General features: G+C 43.1%; 1 protein-coding gene across 1 annotated transcript; it reads left to right on the top strand.

Annotated features, from left to right (window-relative positions):
• The first annotated feature begins 4614 nt into the window (after positions 1-4614).
• On the top strand, positions 4615-26760 carry lcor (ligand dependent nuclear receptor corepressor). The gene is made up of 4 exons (XM_034687422.1): positions 4615-4747; positions 4913-5038; positions 14094-14178; positions 25626-26760. Exons 1-4 carry the CDS (start codon positions 4615-4617, stop codon positions 26758-26760), a joined length of 1479 nt encoding a protein of 492 aa, XP_034543313.1.
• Positions 26761-27416: the final 656 nt, after the last annotated feature.

The following is a 27416-nucleotide window of genomic DNA, read 5'->3' on the forward strand; positions in this document are numbered from 1 at the left end:
TATAAATTGCAAGACGATCATGCAACGGTGCATCACAGCATCTTATCCACTGAAGGAAACAAAAGGCCTCTTAAAGGTGAAGTGCAGGGTTAATGTCATTAGCACCATCAGGAGTCATTATGTAGTGGCGTGGAGAGTAAACTTGAAGGGTCACACCTACTCAACTGTAACACTCAAGTAACAGAGGATGATTAAAGAAGAAGAAACAAGTAGCAGAAACACTAAACTAATAAATTAGAGGTGATCAAGACGTCACCTTTAGTCCTGGATTTAAAAAGAGCTTCAGGCTGTTTGCCGGCAAAGAATCAAAAGTTCATAAACACAGAGAACAGAAGTCATCAGTGCTTTATCAGTATTATTCACACACCACTGTGTAGCTGTGTTTCCTCTTTAGATAGATTATGTGATGAACAGAAACCAACTTTTGAAACTGTTGAATAAATAATAACTTAAAGGTGACATATCACGCTTTTTTCATCAACATATATTGGTCTAAGAGGTCCCCAAAACATGTCTTTAAAGTTTATGCTCAAAAAAACACTTTGAAATCAGATTCTGGTCTGCCTGAAAAATCCTTTTCTTCAGTCCTCCTCAGAACACTCAGTTTTCCCTCTGACCACGCCCCCTCAGGAAGTGGGTGTGGCCTCGGCTCTCCAGCACGTTGATCTAATGTTTACATGTTGGCTGAATATACACGGCTGCTCAGAGATCGCGTTACTTCAACCCTCTGAATCTGATCCAGAATCTGATCCTGACGGAGAGGCGCCTGCAGCAGGACCTTTCTGAAGGATTGGTCACAGATTTAGTGTTTCTTGTTGTTTTATTTATCAGTATGTAGACGTGTGTCTTGGTACACAGCTACCAACATGTAGCTATGTGGCTATGCTAACTAGTGCTAGCACTTATCCATGATAAATAAAAATCATCCACTAGATCTTCAAATCTGCAGACGTGGGGAGTCAAACCGACCTCTGCCAGAAAGGCAGCAGGACCTTTTATGAAGGATTGGTCACAGATTCTGTGTTTCTTGTTGTTTTATTTGTCAGTATGTCGACGTGTGTCTTGGTACACAGCTACAGCTACAGCTATGAACATGTAGCTATGTGGCTATGCTAATTAGCGCTAGCACTTATCCATGACAAATAAAAATCATCCACTAGATCTTCAAATCTGCAGACGTGGGGAGTAAAACCGACCTTTGTGTTTATTAAGACAGCCTACAACTAGCATGCCCCCCTCCTAAGCTCCTTGTTAGCACACATTTGTGCAGGGAATGAAAAACGGAGGAGGGGTTGAGTTGTATTTTATACAGTCTATGGGCTGAACAAGCTCCGAGCTCTGACTTCCTGTTACAGACCGGATATTGTTGTTACGTAACAAAAACACTGAAGTCTGAAACGGCTGGTTTCAGCACACATTTACAGAAAGGTGTAGAAATCAGAACAGGGGCAGAATGGATTCTTTTCATTCTCGGGGGGTTTGTAGACAGGGACACATATTTCAGGTAGAGAACCATTAAAAAGAACATTTTGCATGATATGTCACCTTTAATAAGAAATATTAGAAAATAACTTTAGGTAGAACGAGTTAAAAGCATGGTGCATGCTTGGAAAACGTACCTGCTGCACTATACATTAAACTGCACTAACCCTTCTCAACAGGCGGGATTAAGTGTCGCATATACATTCAGAATATTTATGATGATTTTTGGATTATTTCAGCATAGCTGCAGGATTAGATTTGAGGCCTGATGTATTGTTTGAAGGATTTCAGGGTGGACTCATCGGCATGCATGATTGAGTCTGAATGATATAGCTGCTGGCTACAGAGAGATAAGTGCAGTTGACTTATCTGGGACAGCGCCAGATTAATGCATTATTAACAAATGTGTCGTCACTGTGGCTGTTTGGCTCCGAGTGAATTAACCAATGAGATCAGTGACCGGCGTTTGATGTGGGTTTGTTTTATCACAGCAGGGGATAATGGAAAGTTTGGTTTGAACATCTGTGTTTGTTCCCCAGGCTCGGGGTGGTTTACTGGTACTTGTTGCACTTTGATGTAGTGTTTTATATCACATTCGTTTAGTGGATTTCACTGAGGTGGGTAATTGTTTTTAGAAAAGCAAACCTCCGTGTGTTTTAATGAGGCTGGAAGCTTGTCCGACCTATTTTCTGACTGATGGCGTTTGAGGCTTGAGCCAGAACGACTTAAAATCTGTTGTTTCATCATCACTTCATGTAGCAGCTAATGTGCTCCATTAGCACTGCATTAATGTTCTCAACTCAACTTTATTTACATATCACCTTTCATACATTCAAACATGCAGCACAAAGTGCTTCACAGAATAACAGAGAGACAGAAAACAACAGCAATTGTTAAATTCTAAAAGGCAGGATTATAAATAAAGTACTCAAAGGTGACATATTATGCTCTTTTTCATCAACATATATTGGTCTAAGAGGTCCCCAAAACATGTCTTTAAAGTTTATTGCTCATAAAAACACTTTGAAATCAGATTCTGGTCTGCCTGTAAACCCCTCTTTTTCAGCCCTGCTCAGAACAGGCTGTTTTCTGTGTCTGTGCCTTTAAATGAGAATGAGCTCTCTGACCACGCCCCCTCAGGAAGTGGGTGTGGCCTCGGCTGTCCAGCACGTTGATCTAATGTTTACATGTTGGCTGCTCACAGACCCGCGTTACTTCAACCCTCTGAATCTGATCCAGAATCTGATCCTGACGGAGAGGCGCCTGCAGCAGGACCTTTCTGAACCATTGGTCACAGATTTAGTGTTTCTTGTTGTTTTAATTTGTCAGTATGTCGACGTGTGTCTTGGTACACAGCTATTAACATGTAGCTATGCGGCTATGCTAACTAGCGCTAGCACTTATCCATGACAAATAAAAACCATCCACTAGATCTTCAAATCTGCAGACGTGGGGAGTAAAACCGACCTTTGCCAGAAAGGCAGCAGGACCTTTCTGAAGGATTGGTCACAGATTTAGTGTTTCTTGTTGTTTTATTTTTCAGTATTGTAACGGCCGTGGGGGCCTGTGTGGGGTATTCTGTCTGTCGTGTTTGGGAGCTTGCAGTTTGGGCGCTTCTGATTGGTTGCAGGGTTTATGTTAGAGTGCTGGGGAGCAAGGGCTGCTGGGAAAGTGTTGTTGTGTTGCACCATGAATCAGAGTGTGAGTGTCTCTATGCTTCCCATGACTTCTGTCTGTTGAGTTGAGTTAATAAACAGTCACCAATGTGGCGAGCTTCGCCAAAGTAAAGAGGCAGTGAGACAGCAATTGCAGATTTAAATTACACCTGTGACCCATACACCGCTCACCTCCGTACCCCACACAGGCCCCCACGGCCGTTACATAATGTCAACGTGTGTCTTGGTACACAGCTACAGCTACAGCTACCAACATGTAGCTATGTGGGTATGCTAACTAGCGCTAGCACTTATCCATGACAAATAAAAATCATCCACTAGATCTTCAAATCTGCAGACGTGGGGAGTCAAACCGACCTTTGTGTTTATTAAGACAGCCTACAACTAGCATGCCTCCCTCCTAAGCTCCTTGTTAGCACACATGTGTGCAGGGAATGAAAAACGGAGGAGGAGGGGTTGAGTTGTATTTTATACAGTCTATGGGCTGAACAAGCTCCGAGCTCTGACTTCCTGTTACAGACCGGATGGCGTTGTGACGTATGAAAAACACTGAAAACTGAAACGGCTCGTTTCAGCACACATTTACAGAAAGGTGGAGAAATCAGAACAGGGGCAGAATGGATTTTTTGACTTTTCAGGGGGTTTGTAGACAGGGACACATATTTCAGGTAGAGAACCATTAAAAAGTCCATTTTGCATGATATGTCACCTTTAAGTCTCTGATCTGTTTAGCACCCAAACAAAACATCAGCATCTAACCTGAGAGAGCATGTGGAGGTCTGGAGCTCACACACTGCTTTGATTCCACATGAACATTTGAAACTTGTCTGTGCTTGTAGTAACTTGGTTTATATTTCATGGTAGACTTTTTAGATATGAAATCATGTTTAACCGAGCAGAATGTTCACCCATGCATTCTTGACTGACCTCATGCTTTGTGAAAATACGTTTAGAGATGTTTTAAAAAGTACTTTGAATACTTAAGTAATTTTTAAAAGCAAGAACTCCAGGACTTTAACTCAAGTCAGAATCTGACTGAACAACTTTCACTTGTATTGGAGTAAAGTTTGACCAGGAGGATACTTTGACTTCAGTAATGCAGACGTGTGCTTTGTCCACCACTGATAAAATAAAAAGGGAAAGAGCAAATACTGAAATCTGACAAGCTGGCTGCAGTTTGAATAATCTGCTCTGAACACTGATATCATGGTTGCTCTGGTCGTGGTGGATAGGCGGGATTAGAGGCTACTTCTAGGTGATTTTGGATTATTTCAGCAGAGCATCAGGATTACATTTTCAGGATGAAATGAGATGAATAAACGGTCAAACATTTCAGTGACTGTAGTATTTCCTGGAGGACGGGCTGCTGACATGTGCGCTCCTGTGTTTTTTTTGTTTCTCCTCAGACCTCCCAAGTTTCTCAGAACCTCACATTCCTCTAGTGGCTCGTGAGATCATGCAGCGAATGATCCGCCAGTTCGCTGCCGAATATACCTCAAAAACTACTCAGGACGACTCGCCCCCTGCCCTCAACGGCACCATGAAGGACCAAAGCCTGCCGAGAGCGGCGTCTCTGGCCCAGGCCCCCGGCTCCCCGCCTGGGCCCCTGCCCGCGCCGAGCTCCCCTCCATCGTCTGCCTCCTCCTCTCCATCCCCCACCCCGGGCCTCAGCCCCGCCTCAGCTGCTGCTGCCGCCGCCGCCGCCTCAGCACCCGCCTGCAGCAACGGTACGGGAGCCACCAACGGGGGTGGAGCGGGAGGGACGGTTGTTGCCTCTGCACAGAATCCTGTCCTCAGCAAGCTTCTCATGGCCGACCAGGACGGCCCGCTGGACCTCTCCGTTAAAAAGACCCCGGACGACCCGGAGCCCACCCAGCAAGGTGAGGACAACAACACACACACTGATCTGTTCTTATTCTAGCTTCTACCCTAACCCTTTAATGACCATCATCACTCAATCACAACCCTTCAAATGTTGGGTCTAAATGATGAAAAGGTGGAAGATGTTACAGAACTGATTTAGTACATTTTTATAAGAAAGCAGCCTCAGCATCACTCTCTTCAAAACAGCCAAACTCCATTAACAAAAACATCACATTCACCTTGCAGAGAAGCAGCTCCCTCCATCAGGTAGTTTGTTTGTCTTCTTTTATGGAAGGTGTTTTAGGGACCAGTTTGGATCCACCAAAAAATGAAGCACTCAGATTTAAGCAGCAGCAGCAGCAGCAGATGTTTAAGATTTAAAGAGAATCTTACGTCGACTAAAAGGTAGATCTTCGTGGGAATCATTTCTATAATGCAACTGCAGCCAGTCTTAAGGCTGACCAGAGCCTTTCTACTCTTTAAAGGGGACATATCACGCTTTTTTCATCAACATATATTGGTCTAAGAGGTCCCCAAAACATGTCTTTAAAGTTTATGCTCAAAAAAACACTTTGAAATCAGATTTTGGTCTGCCTGAAAAGTCCTCTTCTTCATTCCTCATCAGAACAGTCTGTTTTCTCTCTGACCACGCCCCCTCAGGAAGTGGATGCGCCTCGGCTGTCCAGCACGTTGATCTAATGTTTACATGTTGGCTGAATATACACGGCTGCTCAGAGATCACGTTACTTCAACCCTCTGAATCTGATCCAGAATCTGATCCTGACGGAGAGGCGCCTGCAGCAGGACCTTTCTGTGACATTGGTCACAGATTTAGTGTTTCTTGTTGTTTTATTTGTCAGTATGTAGATGTGTGTCTTGGTACACAGCTACAGCTACGACATGTAGCTATGTAGCTATGCTAACTAGCGCTAGCACTTATCCATGATAAATAAAAATCATCCACTAGATCTTCAAATCTGCAGACGTGGGGAGTCAAACCGACCTTTGTGTTTATTAAGACAGCCTACAACTAGCATGCCTCCCTCCTAAGCTCCTTGTTAGCACACATGTGTGCAGGGAATGAAAAACGGAGGAGGGGTTGAGTTGTATTTTATACAGTCTATGGGCTGAACAAGCTCCGAGCTCTGACTCCGTGACAGACCGGATATTGTTGTTACGTAACAAAAACACGGAAGTCTGAAACGGCTCGTTTCACACACATTTACAGAAAGGTGGAGAAATCAGAACAGGGCAGAATGGATTCTTTTCATTCTCGGGGGGTTTGTAGACAGGGACACATATTTCAGGGAGAGAACCATTAAAAAGTCAATTTCGCATGATATGTCACCTTTAAAAACTGCAGTTCCTTGAGTGTCCGCTTGAGGCTGGCTCTGGAAGTACAGGAAACCACATACACACCCATTCAAAGAAGCCGATCTTTACAGCAGAAATAAACATGTTTACAGCCTGGTTCAAGACACACGTCTACATACTGATAAATAAAACAACAAGAAACACTAAATCTGTGACCAATCCTTCAGAAAGGTCCTGCTGCAGGCGCCTCTCCGTCAGGATCAGATTCTGGATCAGATTCAGAGGGTTGAAGTAACGTGATCTCTGAGCAGCCGTGTATATTCAGCCAACATGTAAACATTAGATCAACGTGCTGGAGAGCCGAGGCCACACCCACTTCCTGAGGGGGCGTGGTCAGAGGGAAAACAGAGTGTTCTGATGAGGACTGAAGAAGAGGGTTTTTCAGACAGACCAAAATCTGATTTCAAAGTGTTTTTTTGAGCATAAACTTTAAAGACATGTTTTGGGGACCTCTTAGACCAATATATATTGATGGAAAAAGCGTGATATGTCCCCTTTAAAGGATTTACAGCTAGGGTTGGTAGTCAGGGAAAACTAGCATGAATTTGAATGTAGCATTTCCTCAAGACTCTGTCTAACCCCTCCCCTCGGAGCTCCTCCAAAACGACGCCCCCCGCTGATTAGCGACCATATGATGGTGACTGATTCAAAACCGGTCCTCACCACATGGTTTGTGTTTTGCACTACGTCAACTCATGTCTCAATCAGCGGTAAGAAAACACCAAAACATTCTCATAGTGAAAGTTAAAAACACAAACAAACAGGAAATGTACGCTCTGCAGGAGGCGGGCAGAACAGTAGGACGGGATTTGATTGGTTTCATAATTTGGCTCCTGATGGCTGGGATTGGTTGGTGTTTTCCCAGGTTTACTCCGGCTGTAGATAGCAGCTTTTTTTTTACCTCTTTTTTAAGAACACATCATGTATTGATGTCATCGTGACATAAAGATCATTTTAACCAGTATAACAAGAAGTGTAAATCTGACTACCAACCCCAGCTTTAAACATATAGCAAATGATAATAACTGTAGTAAAAACAAAGCAGAGATGGAGAGAAGAAGCTCAGTGAAGTCGCCTTTTTGATGCAAGCTGTAAAACTTCAGGTGAAGGTAAGATGAAAACTGGCTCCATCACCTTGGCTTTGTTAAAAAAGGTGGACTTCCTGCACAGATTCATCTTCCACATATAGAAACACATTCATCACATCCAGATTCTGTCCGGGAGCACATCGCCGAGGAGGCCTCGTCTTTTGGATTGAGCCTCTGCGGCGGCGTACTGATCTCTGAAATGTAGCTCGGGGCTCAATCTGCGTTTAATCAAAGTAAACCAGCAGGGGGTCAGGGTTTCCATCAACGAGCAGACTGCAGCCCGGCTCGCTTCTTTCTTTTTTTTTTTTAAACAGCAACCGCAGTGTGACCGGTCACACACTCTAATCCCAGCTTTTTGGAATCTGCTTACAGTAAGCCTCCTTAATTTTGACAAAAAAGATTTAGGCATTTACATCCACCTCGGGAACACAGTATCTCTCTCTGTCTCACACACACACACACACACATGTAGAGAGGACACCTTTTAGACAGCTGATAATCCATAAAGCTGGATCATACACACACGCATGCAATCATTAAAATGACAGTACATATAGTTCCCAAAAAAACAACATATCCTATATGCTTCAGCATCAATTAGATTTATGCACAATGCAGTGGATGTATAGGGTGCAGTGAGGCGCACAAAGAGTGTGTACGTCCACGTCAAACAGCAGCATGTAGCTGTTTCATTACATAACCTACAGCTGCCTGAGCACCACCCTACTATCCTGCAGCTCAATGCAGCAGCAGAATCATTTTGGGGGGGGGGTGAGAGCTGAGCTGCTACTAACTTAAACTCAGCTTCTTCTTCTTCTTCTTCTGGTGTCACAAAAGTCAGAAGTAGTCAGGTCAGATCCGACCGACTGAGCTGTCTGAGTCTGCCGCCCTAAAATTAGCTCTGAAAACCTTCCAGCTCCACACAGCTGTCAGACAAAGTTAGCGATTAGCTTTTAAAACCAGGTTAAACATTTAGCTGCTTAAGAGACAAACAGGTACCAGGAGGGTGGATCCAGGACTGGAGTTCAGCAGGTTTACACAACCTTAAAGCTCCTGGGAGGAGGTTTTTGTCTGTGCATGAATGGCGGCTGCAGGTCAGGAGTCAAAGAAAGTTATGACACAGTACTGAAGCAGCTTTTGTTGACGTTTTCTGAACGATACATTTGATCTTTTAAAAAGATCTGAATGTGATCAGTCCAGGAAAGATCAGTGAAGACTGCTTTGCCAAGAGGGGGCGCCAAAATCAACTTAAACTGAAAGGTCCTCACTGGAGCTTTAACTCCAATAAGGTCCCAACAACACGACAACTATTTCCAAATGTTCAGATTTATCTCACCAACTTCTCATCATTCTGATCATGAAGCTATCGTTAGGTCTACCATACCTCCATTATGCACCATTATGACCTTCATATAAGGCACCAAATCCTGAGTAAGGGATCATACATAGTGAACAGGTGGTTATGCAAACTAGAATCCCAACAGGGTGAGCAGGGCCCCATGCAAAGCTGGTGAACAGGTGTTTTTTCTGATACTCATTCAAACCTACACGGTCTACATAACATCATATGAAGTTTAATTCTTCTTTTTGTGGATTGCTTGTTCAGGTGACAAATTCTGCATTCACACAACATTATTAAATATGTATTTAAAAACCACAAACAGGAGGGAGGAGGAGGAAATCAGAACATGGAAGTTCAAGGACATTTGCCTTCAAGATGCATAATGAGGCGACTTGCAAGATAACTCAACTCAACTTGTTTTTATTTGCATAGCACCTTTATAATACATTCAGAATCAGAATCAGAATCAGCTTTATTGGCCAAGTATGCTTGAACACACAAGGAATTTGACTTTAGTAAACTGTGCTCTCTTTGTACAAGGCATAAGAATAAGAATAAGACCTACAAATAAAAAATACAATAAAAATATAATAACAGTAACCTCAGCTATAAATACAAAGAAACAACAAATAGGCTTGACTAATATGTACAGGCTAAAATAATATGATAAAGTGCAGTGGTGAGTTGCAGAGGTAGTTTTACATTATTACAATAGAAGTTAAATAATACAAAAAATAGAAATATGGAATTCTGTTTTGAGAATTGTTGCATTGTGTATCTACATGTATATTTACAGAGAGTATTTATCTGACAGGTATGACACTGTTATGGTTTAGTGTTCATCAGAGTGACAGCCTGGGGGAAGAAACTGTTCTTATGGCGGGTTGTTTTGGCGCACAGTGATCTGTAGCGCCTGCCGGAGGGGAGGAGTTTGAAGAATTAGTGTCCAGGGTGTGAGGGGTCAGCGGTGATGCTACCTGCCCGTTTTCTGGCCCGGGACCGGTACAAGTCCTGGATGGGGGGCAGGTCGACACCGATGATTTTTTCTGCAGTCCTTATAGTCCGCTGCAGTCTGTGTTTGTCTAGTTTGGTTGCAGAGCCAAACCAGACAGTGATGGAGGTACACAGAACAGACTGGATGATGGAGGTGTAGAACATGATCAGCAGCTCCTGGGGCAGGTTGAACTTCCTGAGCTGACAGGAAGTACATCCTCTGCTGGGCCTTTTTTCTGATTGTGTCTATGTGGGAGGTCCACCTCAGGTCCCGGGAGATAGTGGATCCCAGGAACCTGAAAGAGTCCATTCAAACATGCATAAATGATAGAAGACTAAAAAAAAGATAGAGGAATGTAAAATGAAATACTTAAAAAATAAAATAATTAAAATAAAAACAGATAAATACCAAGAAAGTAAAATAAAATAAATAAAATAAAATAATTAAAATAAAAACAGATAAATACCAAGAAAGTAAAATAAAATAAATAAAATGAAATAAAATAATTAAAATAAAATCAGATAAATACTAATAAAGTAAAATGAAATGAAATAAAATAATTCAATTAAAATCAGATAAATACCAGGAAAGTAAAGAAAATTAGAAATAAAATATTTTAAATGAATTCAATTTTACAAGTAAAATTAATACCAGGAAAGTAAAATAAAAAAATGAATACAATCATTTAAATAAAATCTGATACATAAGATCAGATAAATACAGGGAAAGTTAAGTAAAATACAGTAAAATAAAATGAAATAGTTAAAATAAAATCATTTAAATAAAATCAATTGACTAAGATCAGATGAATTCCAGGAAAGTTGAGTGAAATAAAATAAAACGATTGCAACAAAACCAGTAAAAAGGGAGTTATCGTACATCAATAAGATTGGCGATTGGTGATAAAAGCTTATATTTTCATATCAAATGTCAGCGTCTCTCTGAGATATAAAAAGGTCTGACTTTCACAGTGTTTCTAAGATTATAAAATGAAGTATTTATGTTAAAATGAGCACTGAAATATAAATCACAATCCAACACCACTCCCAAATGTGTTACTCATGATTTAACCTCATTGTTAAAACTTGGTTTGTATTTCGTCTCTTGCTGCTTTAGCTCCTATTAAAATAATTCCAGTTTTATCTTATAAGCTAAAAAGCATTTAAACTTTGGATTTATATTTATTAAATATGCACTCATGTCTATCGCTGTTTATTCTGCTGTGCAAAGACAACATTCATCCCTCTGTTTATGTCTTCAGTATTCAACACAGCTGAGTAAATCCAACAGTTAAGACTATGATTAGTGTTGTATGATACTGTTTGTTTACATGTTATAGTGAACACAATAACTGATTAGGAGTGTCGGTCTGAGTCCAGCTCATGATCTGATCAGTGCTGGGGGGCACCAATCTGCATTAATCTGCATGTTTACTGAAAGAGGAAGCTGTTTTTTTATCTCCTTATAACACCAGAACTCTGCAACATGAAGTCCTTATTATAACATGCATGATCATGCACAACATATATGTTATTAAACTCGTATCTGTCACCTTAAATAGATGTTATAAAAGCATGCTTTCTGACTCGTGCATTTTGATTAAGGAGCCAAACTTCTCACGGCTTCATTTTCCCTCACGAGCTGCAGCATGCAAGCTCAAACCACCAACAACACGACAGCACTCCTGATTGTCCTGCAGCTTCCGGGCCGTGCACAGACTGTTTTTCCATCTTAATATCACTTCATGTTTTATTTTTGGTCCGATTAAACAAGAAAAGCCCCAAAGATTAGTGAGTCCTGTGCCTATGTAGGGCTGTGTGGGTTAGAGGGGTCAGGAGGTCAGCTGCACTCGAGGGATTACAGCCGCCAAACACACAGAGTCTGTTCATGAATGTATACGTTTGCATTGAGTGTGTAGGCTGTATTTTTAAGGCTTAAAAAAAAAAAGCAGTGATTAGATGTAAAGCACAGTTTTTAAAGCCGTAGGCCATCGTTTTATGTAAAAACTATACATAGAATTCAAAATTTGACTGACTGAATCACATTTTTAAAAGAGCAGATTACTTAAAACCCTCTTACATTGATGCATAGTGTTGCTCTCTGTGTGTGTGAGTTGTACTGTAATACTGACAGATGTATTCACTGATAAACTGAGACTTCACACACAGCATGTCGCCAACATATTCCCCAGACCTCATCGCTAAAGTGTCACACAGAGTCCACCTGTTCGGAACCAGGCTGGATATCTCAAGTCTGCTTTCCTCCCTTGGTCATAAGATGGAAACACAGACTGTTTACACATAGAGAGAAGTGTGTTCTCTATCCAAACAGAGCAGGTCTAGACCGTGCAAAGACCCAACATCAAGACAGGATCAGATCCAGTCCCATCTTCCAGACAGGACTCAGTCTGATCTCATCTTAATCCACCATGAGCAGAGCACTTTGCAGCATTTAGCAAGTTACAGTGGCAAGGACAAACTTCCTTTAACAGGCAGAAACCTCCAGCAGGACCAGACTCATGTTAGACACACATCTACTGAGACCGTGTTGGAGAGAGGGATAGAGGGAGATGAAGAGAGAGAGAGAGATGATAGTGGGGAGACGGATAGTAGTAGTTGTAGCAGCTGGAGTCTGGATCACGTCCACAGCAGCAGAGATCCAGAGGAACCTACGAGACAAGGGAGCTCAGGGACTCCAGAAAGGTCTAAGAAAAGAGAGAAGAGAGGGAGACCAGAAGGAAGAAAAAGAGAATACATGGTGAAGGAATGAAAGAAGGAAAGGACGGGATGAGAAAAGGAGACATAAAGGATGAAGAAACATGGAAAGAACAAAGAAAGAAAGAAAGGAGAAAGAAAGAAGAAAAGAGAGAAGCGAAGAAAGAAAGAAAGAAAGAAAGAAGAAAAGAGAGAAGCAAAGAAAGAAAGAAAGAAAGAAAAAAAGAAAGAAAGAAAGAAGAAAAGAGAGAAGCAAAGAAAGAAAGAAAGAAAGAAAGAAAGAAAGAAAGAAAGAAAGAAAGAAGAAAAGAGAGAAGCAAAGAAAGAAAGAAGAAAAGAAAAAAGAAAGAAAGAAGAAGAAATAAAAGAAAAGAAGGAAAGGAAAAAAGACAGCAGAAATGAATCAAAGGAAAAAGGAATGAAAGAAAGAAAGGAAGGAAGGAAGAAAAAAAGAAAGAAGGAGACCAAGAATGAAAGAAAAAAGGAAGGAAAGAAAGAAATGAACAGAAAGAAAGAAAGAAAGAAAGAAAGAAGAAAAAGAGAAGTGAAGAAGGAAGGAAAGAAAGAAAGAAAGAAAGAAAGAAAGAAAGAAAGAAAGAAAGAAAGAAAGAAAGAAAGAAAGAAAGAAAGAAGAACAGAACAGAACAGGAAGAAAGAAAGAAAGATTAAGAAAAAGGAGAAGTGAAGTGAAGAAAGAATGAAAGAAAGGAAGAAGAAAAAGCAGGAGTAAAGAAGGAAAGAAAGAAAGAAAGAAAGAAAGAAAGAAAGAAAGAAAGAAAGAAAGAAAGAAAGAAAGAAAGGATGAATAACAGACCCAAAAAAGGAATCTACAGCAAAGATCCAGAGGAAACTACGAGACAAGGGAGCTCAGGGACTCCAGAAAGGTCTATGGTTAGTAACTTTAATGGGACAGGAAGAGTTAAAGTGAGAGACAGACAGAGAGAGGAGAGAGAGGGAAAGACAGGATCCCAGTGTGGCAGTTCCCCTGGAAGTCTAAGCCTATAGCAGTCTAAGCCAGTCGTAGTTTTTAGACCTGTCAAAACAGCACTAAAAATAGCTTCGATTTCAGATCATCTGATTTAGACTTCAGAAGAATTTTATAAGAGCTACAGAGACCTTGGTTTTAGTCTTACCGGCACACACACACATAAATAAATTGCAATACCCACAATCCTGCAGAGAGACTCAGGCCATGCAACCTTTAAATATTGTGAATTGTATTCTTTGTTCTAATAATTTGACTCAGATTTTGATTTGAGGAGACAGAAAATGCACAAATGAAGTGGTGAAAATAGACTTATTGTAAATTTAGCATTTTAAAGTTTGTCTTTTCTTGTGTACAGTATATCAGGGTTGTTAATTTGATGTTTATGGGTGCCCAAATAGTTGTTAACAAGCTACTGTGAAATGATAAATCCTTGGTGAACATGACAAGTTAAAAGAAGTGCCTTTAACCGTATCTTCTGATGTGTTTTTGGATCTTCAAAGCAGTGACCCCTCAGAAGGATTCGAGCTCAGTTATGTTAAATATTTCTCCTGTGTGATTCTTTCTTTCTTCAGACGGCGTCCTGGACCTCTCCACCAAGAAGGCCCAAAGCGCAGGCAGCCACAAAACCGGCTTCCCCCCTGCGCCTGGGGTCAAAGGGTAAGACAACAGGATTAGCTAAACCTGCCTCCTGTTAGCAGAGCGGCGTAGTCATGTGTCCAGAACAACAATGGAGAGGTTAAAGCAGTCAATGCTATTGTGTTTCTGCAGCGCACCAGAAATCGGACGGACGTTTAATGTTGGGTGGAGATTTGAACCCAGGTGGTGATGAGGAGTTTGATTCAGTTGACAGATGCTTCAACAGTTAGCCAAAGACTGATTTCACAGGCAGATGGCAAATCCTCAAAGAAGGGGTTCTAGATTCAAAGGCTTTTTACTGATACAATACAGGAACTTTTTTACTGTCTAACACCCATGGCATCCAGAACTGACAACATGAAAGAAACTAAAGGTGGTGGTGTGGCTCCATCACTATCACTCACTATCAACACTACAATAGGCTGAGCTCCCCTACCGTACAGATGGTTCTAGACCGAGCTACAGCTACTGACGGTCCTTCTCCGTGCTGCGTTCTGAAAATGCAACCGGTGGGTGTTGACGGACGAGAGAGCACGGATTGGAGACGGACAGGATACGGATCTGGTGGAAGTCTGATGTTAGAGTTTCCCTGTGGTTGGGCTGATCTAAATCTAAGATAGTGCAGATGTTTTGGTCATATACTTGTGCACCCTTACATATCTACCTACCAACGTATCGCCTATATGCAGGAAAAACAGCTCATATATAGCTACAACACACTGAATGTAGCAGTCATCATAAGTCAGTACGTCATCCATGTAAAGAGAGAACTGGCATACATCTGTGGCATGTGGATGCAATGACTCATACAGTATATACCGCTGTACACACAGTATTGAACAAAACCCCAATAACTGAACATGTTGAGATAAGAGGGGAAAATATCAAGAGCAACATGATGTCAGTTTTGTTGCATGTTACAAACTGGTCATCATTTCTGCTAGGACTGAATGAATGCATCACAACACACTTGACAAATTTCAGCACCACCGCAGAGCAGCTAACAAAAGACTTTAAATCAAACGTGGTATACGGTGGGGAAAGCGTGCAGAAGCACCAGAAACATTTTCATCAAAGATGCATGAAGGGAAGACGAGCAAAACGGCGAATCCACCGCTCTGAAGCGGCACCACGGGGCCGGTTCAACCGCCGAACACGAGGACTATTTGTAAGAATTATGTTCTGCTCATGCATTATTGTATAACTGCAATATGTGCCTCCAATTCAAAGTGTAGCTTCAGCAGAGATGTTTTGGATTGTGAGGGGGAAGGTTTAGTCAAGTCAAGTCTAATTTATATATAAAGCACATTTAAAAACACAGCAGAAGCTGACCAAAGTGCTGTACAATACATTTGAAAAAGAGACAAACAAACAACAAGGAAAGCACAGCATTGGGAATTGAAACCTATTCAGGGCTAGAGGACTCAAATGCTAAAATATAAAAGTGAGTTTTGAGGCGAGTCTTGAAGGAGTCGACAGAGGTGGCGGCCCTGATTGAGGAGGGGAGGCTGTTCCAACGACGCGGGGCCTTTACACTAAAGGCGCGGTGGCCCTTCAGGTTTATATTTGGACCGGGGAACTGCCAGGAGATCCATGTTAGAAGACCTCAGAGACCTGGAGGTTTTGTAAGGGCTCAGGAGGTCCATTATTTAGGGTGGGGCCAGACCATTCAGAGCTTTAAGCCTAGAACACTATCGCTAAAATTAGTAACACCATCGCTAACAGCGGGTGTTTTTTTTACCCGATTTAATACACCAATAAAAAGTATCAAGATGTGACAATACATGACAAATCAGAGTAGTGTTCCATGTCTAGTTTTTTTCACATTAGGCAGCTGGCAAAGGTGAAGCCTTTCCTTGCACAACAGCACTTTGAAACAGTAATCCATGCCTTTGTCACATCCCGGCTGGATTACTGCAATGCACTTTATTTAGGAATCAGTCAGTCCTCCCTCGCACGTCTCCAGTTGGTCCAGAATGCAGCCGCTCGCCTTTTAATTGGAGCACGTAAAAGGGAGCACATAACGCCCATTTTAGCCTCCCTCCACTGGTTGCCTGTGCATTTTAGAGTCCATTTTAAGATTCTTTTATTTGTTTTTAAATCTTTAAATGGTCTCGCCCCGCCCTACCTCTCTGAGCTGATCCATCTCTACGCCCCTGCTCGGTGCCTCAGGTCAGCTGATCAGCTGCTCCTGGAGGTACCGAGGTCCAAGCGGAAGCTCAGGGGGGGGATAGGGCTTTTTCTGTCGCTGCTCCCAAACTGTGGAACGATCTTCCTTTAGCCGTCAGACAAGCCTCCTCACTGTCCACTTTAAAAAGTCGTCTTAAAACCCATTTTTATTCCCTGGCTTTCGACTCAGCATGAGACCCTGCTCTTGTTTTAGTGCCTTTTTATTTTTATTTTTATTTTTAAACTTTATTTTATCTTATTGTTCTTATTGATTTTATGATTTTATTGTTTGTTTTTATCCATTATGTTTCTGTACAGCACTTTGTGTCCAGCTGCTGTTGTTCTTAAAGTGCTTTATAAATAAAGTTGAGTTGAGTCTAACATAATGAAAACAATGTATCATAGGGGGACCCTATAAAAATGCTCCAAAATGACTGAAAAATTTGGAATTCGGGACCAAAAATTCATAAAACAAAAAAATTATGAAACTGGAAACTTGGTGTTCAGTCCCACCAATTTCCTGAGACATTTGAGACTTCCCTGGTGAAGGCACAGTCTCCTTGAAACTCAAACAGCTGCAGGAGAGAGAAACAAAAAATCACTATTGCTGTGTGAAAATCACCCGAACATGTGCCTGTAGGAAAAAGCTGGTTTTGGAGTAGGGACACACCCACGCCTTCAGAGACGTCAAAGATGATGCTGAAGCTACCCAGGGACCCATGACACTCAGACAAATGCAACATAATGAAAATCATGTAAATGCGTTTGCTAGGTTAAAAACAAAAAGCAGTATGTTAAAAATCAATTCTGAAGCGAATTCGAAGCCAGTGGAGGGAAGCCAAGACGGGGCTGATGTGATCCCTCTTCCTGGAACCAGTCAGAAGCCTGGCTGTGGCGTTTTGGACCGACTGCAGGCGGGAGAAGGCCGACTGACTGATTCCAGAATACAGGAAGTTACAATAATCAAGGCGGGACGAAACAAAAGCATGGAAGACTATTTCAAGGTCGTTTCGAGGAAGAACTGGTTTTAAAGGTGACATATCATGCAAAATCGACTTTTTAATGGTTCTCTACCTGAAATATGTGTCCCTGTCTACAAACCCCCCGAGAATGAAAAGAATCCATTCTGCCCCTGTTCTGATTTCTCCACCTTTCTGTAAATGTGTGTGAAACCAGCCGTTTCAGACTTCCATGTTTTTGTTACGTAACAACAATATCCGGTCTGTAACAGGAAGTCAGAGCTCGGAGCTTGTTCAGCCCATAGACTGTATAAAATACAACTCAACCCCTCCTCTGTTTTTCATTCCCTGCACACGTGTGCTAACAAGGAGCTTAGGAGGGAGGCATGCTAGTTGTAGGCTGTCTTAATAAACACAAAGGTCGGTTTGACTCCCCACGTCTGCAGATTTGAAGATCTAGTGGAGGATTTTTATCAGTCATGGATAAGTGCTAGCGCTAGTTAGCATAGCCACATAGCTACATGTTCATAGCTGTAGCTGTGTACCAAGACACACGTCGATATACTGACAAATAAAACAACAAGTAACAGAATCTGTGACCAATCCTTCAGAAAGGTCCTGCTGCCTTTCTGGCAGAGGTCGGTTTTACTCCCCACGTCTGCAGATTTGAAGATCTAGTGGATGATTTTTAGTTTTCATGGATAAGTGTTAGCGCTAGTTAGCATAGCCACATAGCTACATGTTCGTAGCTGTGTACCAAGACACACGTCGACATACTGACAAATAAAACAACAAGAAACACTAAATCTGTGACCAATCCTTCAGAAAGGTCCTGCTGCAGGCGCCTCTCTGTCAGGATCAGATTCTGGATCAGATTCAGAGGGTTGAAGTAACGTGATCTCTGAGCAGCCGTGTATATTCAGCCAACATGTAAACATTAGATCAACGTGCTGGAGAGCCGAGGCACATCCACTTCCTGAGGGGGCGTGGTCAGAGAGAAAACAGAGTGTTCTGAGGAGGACTGAAAAAGAGGGTTTTTCAGGCAGACCAAAATCTGATTTCAAAGTGTTTTTTTGAGCATAAACTTTAAAGACATGTTTTGGGGACCTCTTAGACCAATATATATTGATGAAAAAGAGCAGAATATGTCACCTTTAACTTTGAGATGGTTCTGAGCTGGAAGAAACTTTTTTCCACCTCTGATTTTACCAGTGAATCAAAAGTGAGGGCTGAATCAAAAATGAATCCAAGATGGTTTAACGAAGGGTGATCACCTAAGTTATCACGAATAAGTTTGGTGGCATCCTGAGAGCTGAAAAGCACGGCCTTCAGTTTTACTGACGTTAAGTTGTAAGAAATTCTGAGCAATCCAAGTTTTTATATCTGCAAGACAGTTGTTGAGGGAGGTGAGATCTGACAGATGATTTGGTTTGATGGGGAGATAAAGTTGTGTGTCATCGGCGTAACAGGGGTATGAGTCGTTGTGTTTCTGGATGAGTTGACCTAATGGGAGCATGTACTGTAAATGGAAAGCATTGCAAAAGCCTGCAAGTAATGCTCCCAACACTTGTGCAAGGGAAGGAAAGAACCCTTGTAGAGTGTCATGTTCATGTTTAATTGCAGGTCTTTCTCTTACTGTTGTCATATTCTTCTCACTGGTTGCAGAATGGTTTAAAAACAGCCTGCTGGTGGTTGAAGCATTGACTTTCTGAGAATCGACTCAGTGGAAGCAGAGCTCTGCAGGTCTTGAAGAGGCCGTGCCCCTGCTAGGTTTCCCTTCATTTTGAGGGTGTACACTTCGATCCCCTTCGTAGTCATTCGCAAGAAAGTCCTGCCGACGCCTCCCACCTTTCATATCATACTTCTGATTTCACTCGATTGATCAGCACTCCAGTTACAATCCATCACATCCCATCCCAGGTATTCTTAATTTAGACCCCTCCTACGTCCGACCCCCCCCCAGCCCCCGAGTGAGGGTTCAACGTCTCTAAGTGTCAAACACATCACAGAGGCTTTAACTATTCACACTATTCCTCTCCATGTCAGCGCCTGTATTGACAACCCTCAGCATTGCAGTCTGTTCATTTATTGATGAACGTGTGTTCTGCCTTGAAGTCATGTTTGAATCAGTACTTATACTTGGCTTGTCCATCGAGAGGGAATACACAATCGACGCTAATCGGGGTTTGCTTTCTTCCTGAGAGGACTTCTGATCTGTAGGTCAAAGATAGATTCGCAAAGGTTCATTACACCGAGCGGCCCGAAGAGCAGGATCGCGGCGAGGCTGTGAAAGACGTAGGCCTTGAAAATCCTGCAAACCACCATCATGTGGGAAGCATCTCTTTGAAGCAGCAGTGGATACACCTCGATGTTGCATCGACATTTAATGAATCACAGTTATGAGTCAAAACAGCCAACACATTAGAGGATCCCCCCGGTGAACGAAGCTACGATTGCCAGGACAACAAAGCTTCCACATGAAGACACATTACTCCTGAACTGGACTAAAGATAGAGGGATCGATTAAAGAAAGGCAGCTTCAACATACTAAAAGATATGTCTGATTCATTTCAGCTCGTGCCTTCTTTAGATTGTGTAGGCTTGAGTTAGAAGACAGTCATTCCTTCCTTTGAGGATTCACATTTTAGAATATCTTCAGTCTTACAAATGTTGACTTTGAAGTGATCAGATTTTTAAGTTAGACTTTTTTGGCCTTTTTGCCTTTATTTTATAGGACAGCTGAAGAGAGACAGGAAATGTGGGGAGTAGAGAGTGGTGGAAGACGTGCAGGAAGCTTAGACAGCTAGGCCACCAACTGATCATATTCAAGTCTTCAAATGTTGGGGTAACTTTAAAGGTGACATATCACGCTTTTATCATCAACATATATTGGTCTAAGAGGTCCCCAAAACATGTCTTTAAAGTTTATGCTCAAAAAAACACTTTGAAATCAGATTTTGGTCTGCCTGAAAAACCCTCTTCTTCATTCCTCATCAGAACACTCTGTTTTCCCTCTGACCACGCCCCCTCAGGAAGTGGGTGTGGCCTCGGCTCTCCGGCACGTTGAGCTAATGTTTACATGTTGGCTGAATATACACGGCTGCTCAGAGATCACGTTACTTCAACCCTCTGAATCTGATCCTGATGGAGAGGCGCCTGCAGCAGGACCTTTCTGAACCATTGGTCACAGATTTAGTGTTTCTTGTTGTTTTATTTATCAGTATGTCGATGTGTGTCTTAGTACACAGCTACGAACATGTAGCTATGTGGCTATGCTAACTAGCGCTAGCACTTATCCATGATTAATAAAAATCATCCACTAGATCTTCAAATCTGCAGACGTGGGGAGTAAAACCGACCTCTGCCAGAAAGGCAGCGGGACCTTTTATGAAGGATTGGTCACAGATTTAGTGTTTCTTGTTGTTTTATTTGTCAGTATGTCGACGTGTGTCTTGGTACACAGCTACAGCTACAGCTACGACATGTAGCTATGTGGCTATGCTAACTAGCGCTAGCACTTATCCATGATAAATAAAAATCCTCCACTAGATCTTCAAATCTGCAGACGTGGGGAGTAAAACTGACCTTTGTGTTTATTAAGACAGCCTACAACTAGCATGCCTCCCTCCTAAGCTCCTTGTTAGCACACATGTGTGCAGGGAATGAAAAACAGAGGAGGGGTTGAGTTGTATTTTATACAGTCTATGGGCTGAACAAGCTCCGAGCTCTGACTTCCTGTTACAGACCGGATGGCGTTGTGACGTAACAAAAACACTGAAAACTGAAACGGCTCATTTCAGCACACATTTACAGAAAGGTGTAGAAATCAGAACAGGGGCAGAATGGATTCTTTTCATTCTCGGGGGGTTTGTAGACAGGGACACATATTTCAGGTAGAGAACCATTAAAAAGTCCATTTTGCATGAAATGTCACCTTTAATGTTCTCTGCATCTTGATCGGTTTGCTGAGGCATACAACCACAAGCCTCTAAACTCAACCCAACATATCAAGATGTTGCCCGCTGACACACTTCCCATGAACGCCCCAGTGGATGAAATCAGCATGCTGAAGTCTCTTCTACGATGGGGTTAAAAGAAAAATTAGACACAGCACCTTAAGCCCCTCAGGACGGGACTGTGTCTCTTGCCTTGGGGTTCTAGAGCCCCAAAGGCCCTGAGGCCCCCAGCTTCACTGAGCTTTTAATGATCAGGTTATCTATTATTAACGACAGGAGGAGGCAACCCCAGTGGTACCAATCCATCTTTGAAAACACATACCGGGTTAGGAGCTTCAGCTACAGTTCAAAACACAACTGAATCTGCTTTATTGCTCGATGCCCAGATGTGGAGTTTCTTTTTCATAAGCTTTCCCCAAGACAATCAGAACTCAGCGGGGGCTCCTCTCTAATAGAGCACAAACACTGATGTGAAGGGCAGCGAGTCCATGAACCACGATGTTGAAACAATCCATCGCCGCCTCACCACCCTGAGTTTATTTCCTCCTTTCATGCTCGTATTGAATCCTCACATCCACCATCACCGTCTGGCACAGCCTCCCTGATGACTGGATGCTTACTGTAACAGAACGCTCTATTAGTGTAGACTCCAAAGCTGCTCATTAACCCTGTATTGTTTTCAATGAGCCCCAGACCGCCCACTGTGGTAATCTGTCTTTAAGCTCCTGCTGAGGACTCCCCACATCGCACAGCCAGTCGCACTGTAGCTCCCCAGCATACGCCTTTAACTGGAGACGCACAGCATTCCCCTCAAGTTTCTTCTTCTCCGTGCCATCCGCTGACTTGACAAGCTATTTCCTGTTATTACGAGCCCGAGGGAGCGTTTTAAAAGAAAAACCTTTTCTACTGTTGCTATAGTTACTTAGCAATAGGATCATTTGCTGTTGCAGTTCAAGGCACTTTGCTTATAAGTGCATGTTTACACAGCGAGAGACGGTTTCTGGAGATTTTAACCATTGAAATTCAAATGGCCAGCAGACAACACGCGCTACATGTCCTAGTTTTTTCATGTATTCACCTGACATGGGTCCTTTGAACGCTGCAGTTGAGTATGGGTTTCACAATCATCGGTGGGGAAAAAGAGCAACGCAGCGTCGGCTAGTTTAAGCAATTCAAAATGTTCGGCTTGAGACAAATACGTCTACTTACAACCCATTCTTAAAGGTTGTTTGCACAGCGATGTTACTAGACGTGCAAATTATACCCCGAGGTGTGTGAATGCAAAGTGTTTCAGTTTTGACTCGTGTATAAATCACACTACGAATACATTTCTGCCACCACTCTGTCCACCTTAGTGTTCTCTATGCACTACTAAAGGCATTGAAATACTTCTAATTGGCTGCCTGTACTTCCAGAGACAATACCTCTGTTCGTCTAGAAACCACAATGAACACTACTTATCAGTTTCTAAGGTCTCCATTAAAGTAAACTAAAGAAGTTACAGGTAGAGTAACACAAGACTTCCACCAGATCTGTGCTCTCTGGTCCGTCAACACCCATCGGTTGTGTTTTCAGAAAGCAGCACGGAGCAGGACCGACTGTCAACTGGAGTCATGTGATCGAGGTTTCCCCTTCTGTAATCCCTGAATCAAGGATTCTCCTCCTCCTCCTCTCCTCATCCATGTTGTCTTTCTGGTCCTCTGAAAACCTCTGACCTGTTGACTCCAGGCCTGGCTCCGCTCATCATGACTTTGGTTTGTCGTTGTAGTTAAGTGAAATACGATCTGGTGATAACACAGAGTGTTTTATTCTGAAAATTAACCGGATGTTTTCATTTTGTTTTGGTGAAACCTGACTTCCTGTCCCCGCTCCATCTGCTCTGTTGAGATTGATGCGTGGTGCTCCGGCATCCGGCAACAAATAGAAGTCTTGAGTATCTGATCCGGAGGACTCCGACCTGCCGGATCAGAGACGCAGCCTGGAACGCAACAGAGCGGATCCAGTGGAAGTTAACACATTGACTAGAATAGAAACCGATCAGATCCGGTGCCGTGACGGATCAGAGACAGATCTGGTGGAATTTGGCCGTAAGGGAAGGAAAGACGAGTGAAGGAAATGAGCGTTAAGGGAAAGGAAAGGAACGCCAAGGGAAGGAGAGGAAAAAGAAGCTGAGGAAAGGAAATGATCGCTAAGGGAAGGAAAGGAGAGGAAATGAGTACTAAGGAAAGGAAAGCCAAGGAAAAGAAAGCTGAGGAACGGAAATGAGTGCTAAGGGAAGGAAATGAAAGGAAATGATCGCTAAGGAAAGGAAAGGAAATGAGCACTAAGGAAAGGAAAGGAAATGAGCGCTTAGGTAAGGAAAGGAAAGGAAATGATCGCTAAGGAAAGGAAAGGAGAGGAAATGAGCGCCAAGGGAAGGAAAGGAGAGGAAATGAGCGCTAAGGAAAGGAAAGGAGAGGAAATGAGCACTAAGGAAAGGAAAGGAAATGAGCACTAAGGAAAGGAAAGGAAATGAGCGCTTAGGTAAGGAAAGGAAAGGAAATGATCGCTAAGGAAAGGAAAGGAGAGGAAATGAGCGCCAAGGGAAGGAAAGGAGAGGAAATGAGCGCTAAGGAAAGGAAAGGAGAGGAAATGAGCGCCAAGGGAAGGCAAGGAGAGGAAATGAGCACTAAGGAAAGGAAAGGAAATGCGCTCTTAGGTAAGGAAAGGAAAGGAAATGATCGCTAATGGAAGGAAAGCAAAGGAAATGATCGCTAAGGGAAGGAAAGGAAAGGAAATGATCGCTAAGGGAAGGAAAGGAAAGGAAATGAGCGCCAAGGGAAGGAAAGGAGAGCAATTGAGCACTAAGGAAAGGAAAGGAGAGGAAATGAGCACTAAGGAAAGGAAAGGAAATGAGCACTTAGTTAAGGAGTGTTTTATTCTGAAAATTAACCGGATGTTTTCATTTTGTTTTGGTGAAACCTGACTTCCTGTCCCGCTCCATCTGCTCTGTTGAGATTGATGCGTCGTGCTCCGGCATCCGGCAACAATAGAAGTCTTGTGTATCTGATCTGTTGCATTAAGACCTGCCGGATCAGAGACGCAGCTGGAACGCAACGGAGTGGATCCAGTGGAAGTTAACACATTGACTAGTTCAATCAGGAGAGACACAGTTTGAAGATTAAAGGTTATTTATTACGACTGAATGACTGATGAAACTTGACAGAAATCTTTGGCGTAAGGACTCTGTGGGGGTCATGTTGTGAGCGTAGGATGTGTTAATTTGGCAGCAGAAGAAATCCCCCTAGAGTCCAGACTCTGGTGGTGGTGGTTGATGAAATCCAGGAATTGAAGACTTTGCAGAGACCAGGTGGAGACGGGGAGGTGGAGGGGTGCGCACCATCAATGCAAGAAGGAACTAGATGGAGGGAGAGACACATTTAAAAAGACAGCAGAGAGTTGATAAGCTGATGATTAGGGTGTGCCACTGAGCTGTTGGATGACAGCCGCCGCTGATTCACCAATGGCAGCTCTGGAGCATGCAGCTGGAGGGAGAGGAGAGTTAAACAACTGCTTTGATTGCTTTTATAGTCTTCCTGTCTGAACTTTCACTACGGCTACATAATAGAAACCTATCAGATCCTGTGCCGTGACGGATCAGAGTCAGACCGGACATGGATATGGTGGAATTTGACCATAAGACTCTCCACTATGAGGTTTAGGGTTCATCTCAGGGTTCAAAGCTGTTTCTGGAAAGACATCATTTTTGAAGTTCTCAAATCTACTTAATTGAAGGTTAACTGTGATTTTGGGTGAAGTGACACTTGCTTCAGTAACTTCTACTGCAATATATGCTCTGGAAGTACTTGTAATAAAGGTTCAATGTTAAAATCGGGGCTTGAAATAAGCTTTTTTTTTCGGTAGGACTGATGCTCCAAATGTCAAGAAGTTAGGAGCACCACAACTTCAATATACATAACATTTCTTTTCTTGAAAACGACACAAACACTGGGTTTTTTATGCATCCTGGTGCCAGGACAGTCTGTCTCCTGACTCTCCATCCAAGGAGGACCTTCAACACTGTCCATGTCAACCGCTCTGACATAAGCATTGAAAGTTTGGAATGTCAAGCTTGATTGGACATTTGAATGGCTGGTTGATGGCTTTTGCAAGCATTGCGTTGAACAGAACGGTGGTCACATGTTGTCAACATCAACTCTGGTCACTGTATGAGCAAATGTTCAATATTTGCACTCACACAAATGCTCCCAAATATATTTTGAGGTCATGCAGATTCAATTTGGGGAGGTTTTTGGGACTGTCTCAAATTACAAAATGCATCACAACCTGGTCTAAAGATTCCTGACACTGACACTAAATTGTCCCCTATTTTTTCTCCCTCCAGGCGTTCCTACAAAGCTGAACATGCCCTCTCTGAGGTGGATGAGGAGGATGGTCTGCTGCAGAGGAGCTTGCAGGAGGGACTGAGGGAGAACTATGTCAACTCCAACTCCTTCAAACCCCCCATGGCCCGTTCCCTGCGCATCAAGGAAGAGCTCCTCAGCCAGAAGCACCGCCTCTTGAGCCAGCCTGCTGCTCTTTCACTGGCTAACCTAGAGTCAGCCGGCTTGCTCAATCATGCGCAGTCCCACTCCTTGCTCGGCCAGAAGAGTTCTTCCTCGTTCTGGGGGAGCAAGGCCCACCTCGAGAGCCTGTTGAAACTAAAGCAGGCCAGTGGAGCTCTAAGCGGGGCGCTCAGTGACCTCAAAGACCTGCCAACATTCCTGGAGAATCACCACCACGGAGCCTTCTCTTACAAGAGTTCCCTCCATCATCATCACAATCAGGTCTCCAAGGCCCAACACCACCACAACGAGGGCAAGAGAGACCAGGGCCACTCGCCTCCTGTCGACCTTAAAATCCCTCAAGTTCGGGGCATGGATCTCTCCTGGGACTCCCATGCTTCTGAGCTGTACGGCTACGGCGCCCTCGGGGTTGGAGGTGGTTGCCATGAGAATAGTCTGAGCAGGAAGCTGAGAGCCATCCTGCCCAAGCAAAACCGCCGCGGAGGAAGTCTCGGAAGCCTGTTGGACGGGGCAGCTGACTACTGGAGCTCCGATTTGGACCACTCCGGTTCCGGGCCGGCGTACTCAACCTCCGATGCGGAAGGCGACCCGAACTCCAAACAACCGAGGAAGAAGAGAGGCCGCTATCGCCAGTACAACAGCGAGATCTTGGAGGAGGCCATCGCGGTAGTCATGAACGGGAAGATGAGCGTGTCCAAGGCTCAGAACATGTACGGGATCCCGCACAGCACCCTGGAGTACAAGGTGAAGGAGCGCCTGGGAACCCTGAAGAACCCCCCAAAGAAGAAGATCAAGCTGATGATGAAGATGGAAGCAACGGCCCAGGATTATCCCGCCGAGTCAGAGAACACGCCGACCGCGACCCCACAAGACGACGGCCAGCCGCTGGCAGCCGCTGACCTCAAGGACAATATAAAAGAAGAGATTGAAGACAATTTTAAACCGATCGACTAAACAACTCACACATGTAAACCTCAGTCTAATGACTTGCGTAATTTGAAAAAACACGGATGGGGCTTTATTTGTGCCAATTTCCTTTGCAGTATCTGGGTGAGCACAAACGCAGGGATAACATGAGGAGGATTCTTAAACTGGAGATAACTAATCGGATGGTTTTTAACGAGCATTTGTTTCGCCTTTGTGCCCAGGGGCTTAACAAATGCAGAAAAAGACATTAGTAAATGACAACTGATGAAATTTCCATTAGCATGCTGATAATCCCTTGCCCCCCCAAAAACCCCAATCCCCCCCCTCTTTTCTGAACTTGAGAAACCGCTGCTGCTTATAAATGCAGTATGTGCTTTGGACCATTCCAATTTGGGGTGAAAAACGAGGGGAAGGTTTGAAATTAATTCCTTGAAAAAAACTGACAAATTTGCCCCTTTACTGCTCCCCCTCTCCTGTGGAGCACTAACTGAGAATTGGTAAGTGAAATGTCTCTTACATTTGACTCTTAACTACGAAAGGTTTAATCACACCATTGATATTCCTCACCGGGGTTCTGAATCAAAACCCGTTCTGTTAATCGCCAGGTAGCCATGACGCTTTAACTGCAAACCTTTTTCTCCCCTCCTTTAAGATATTCAGCTTATCTCTGTGCGGACGAAACA

This window comes from Notolabrus celidotus, chromosome 7 (assembly GCF_009762535.1).
Source record: "Notolabrus celidotus isolate fNotCel1 chromosome 7, fNotCel1.pri, whole genome shotgun sequence".
NCBI classification, from domain to species: domain Eukaryota; kingdom Metazoa; phylum Chordata; class Actinopteri; order Labriformes; family Labridae; genus Notolabrus; species Notolabrus celidotus.

Coding starts and splice junctions, on each gene's coding strand:
- lcor (XM_034687422.1), top strand. CDS start 4,615: ATGCAGCGAATGATCCGCCAGTTCGCTGCCGAATATACCTCAAAAACT. Junction 4,748..4,912: donor GTCTCTGGCCCAGGCCCCCG/GCTCCCCGCCTG, acceptor ACGGGGGTGGAG/CGGGAGGGACGGTTGTTGCC. Junction 5,039..14,093: donor CCCGGAGCCCACCCAGCAAG/GTGAGGACAACA, acceptor TTCTTTCTTCAG/ACGGCGTCCTGGACCTCTCC.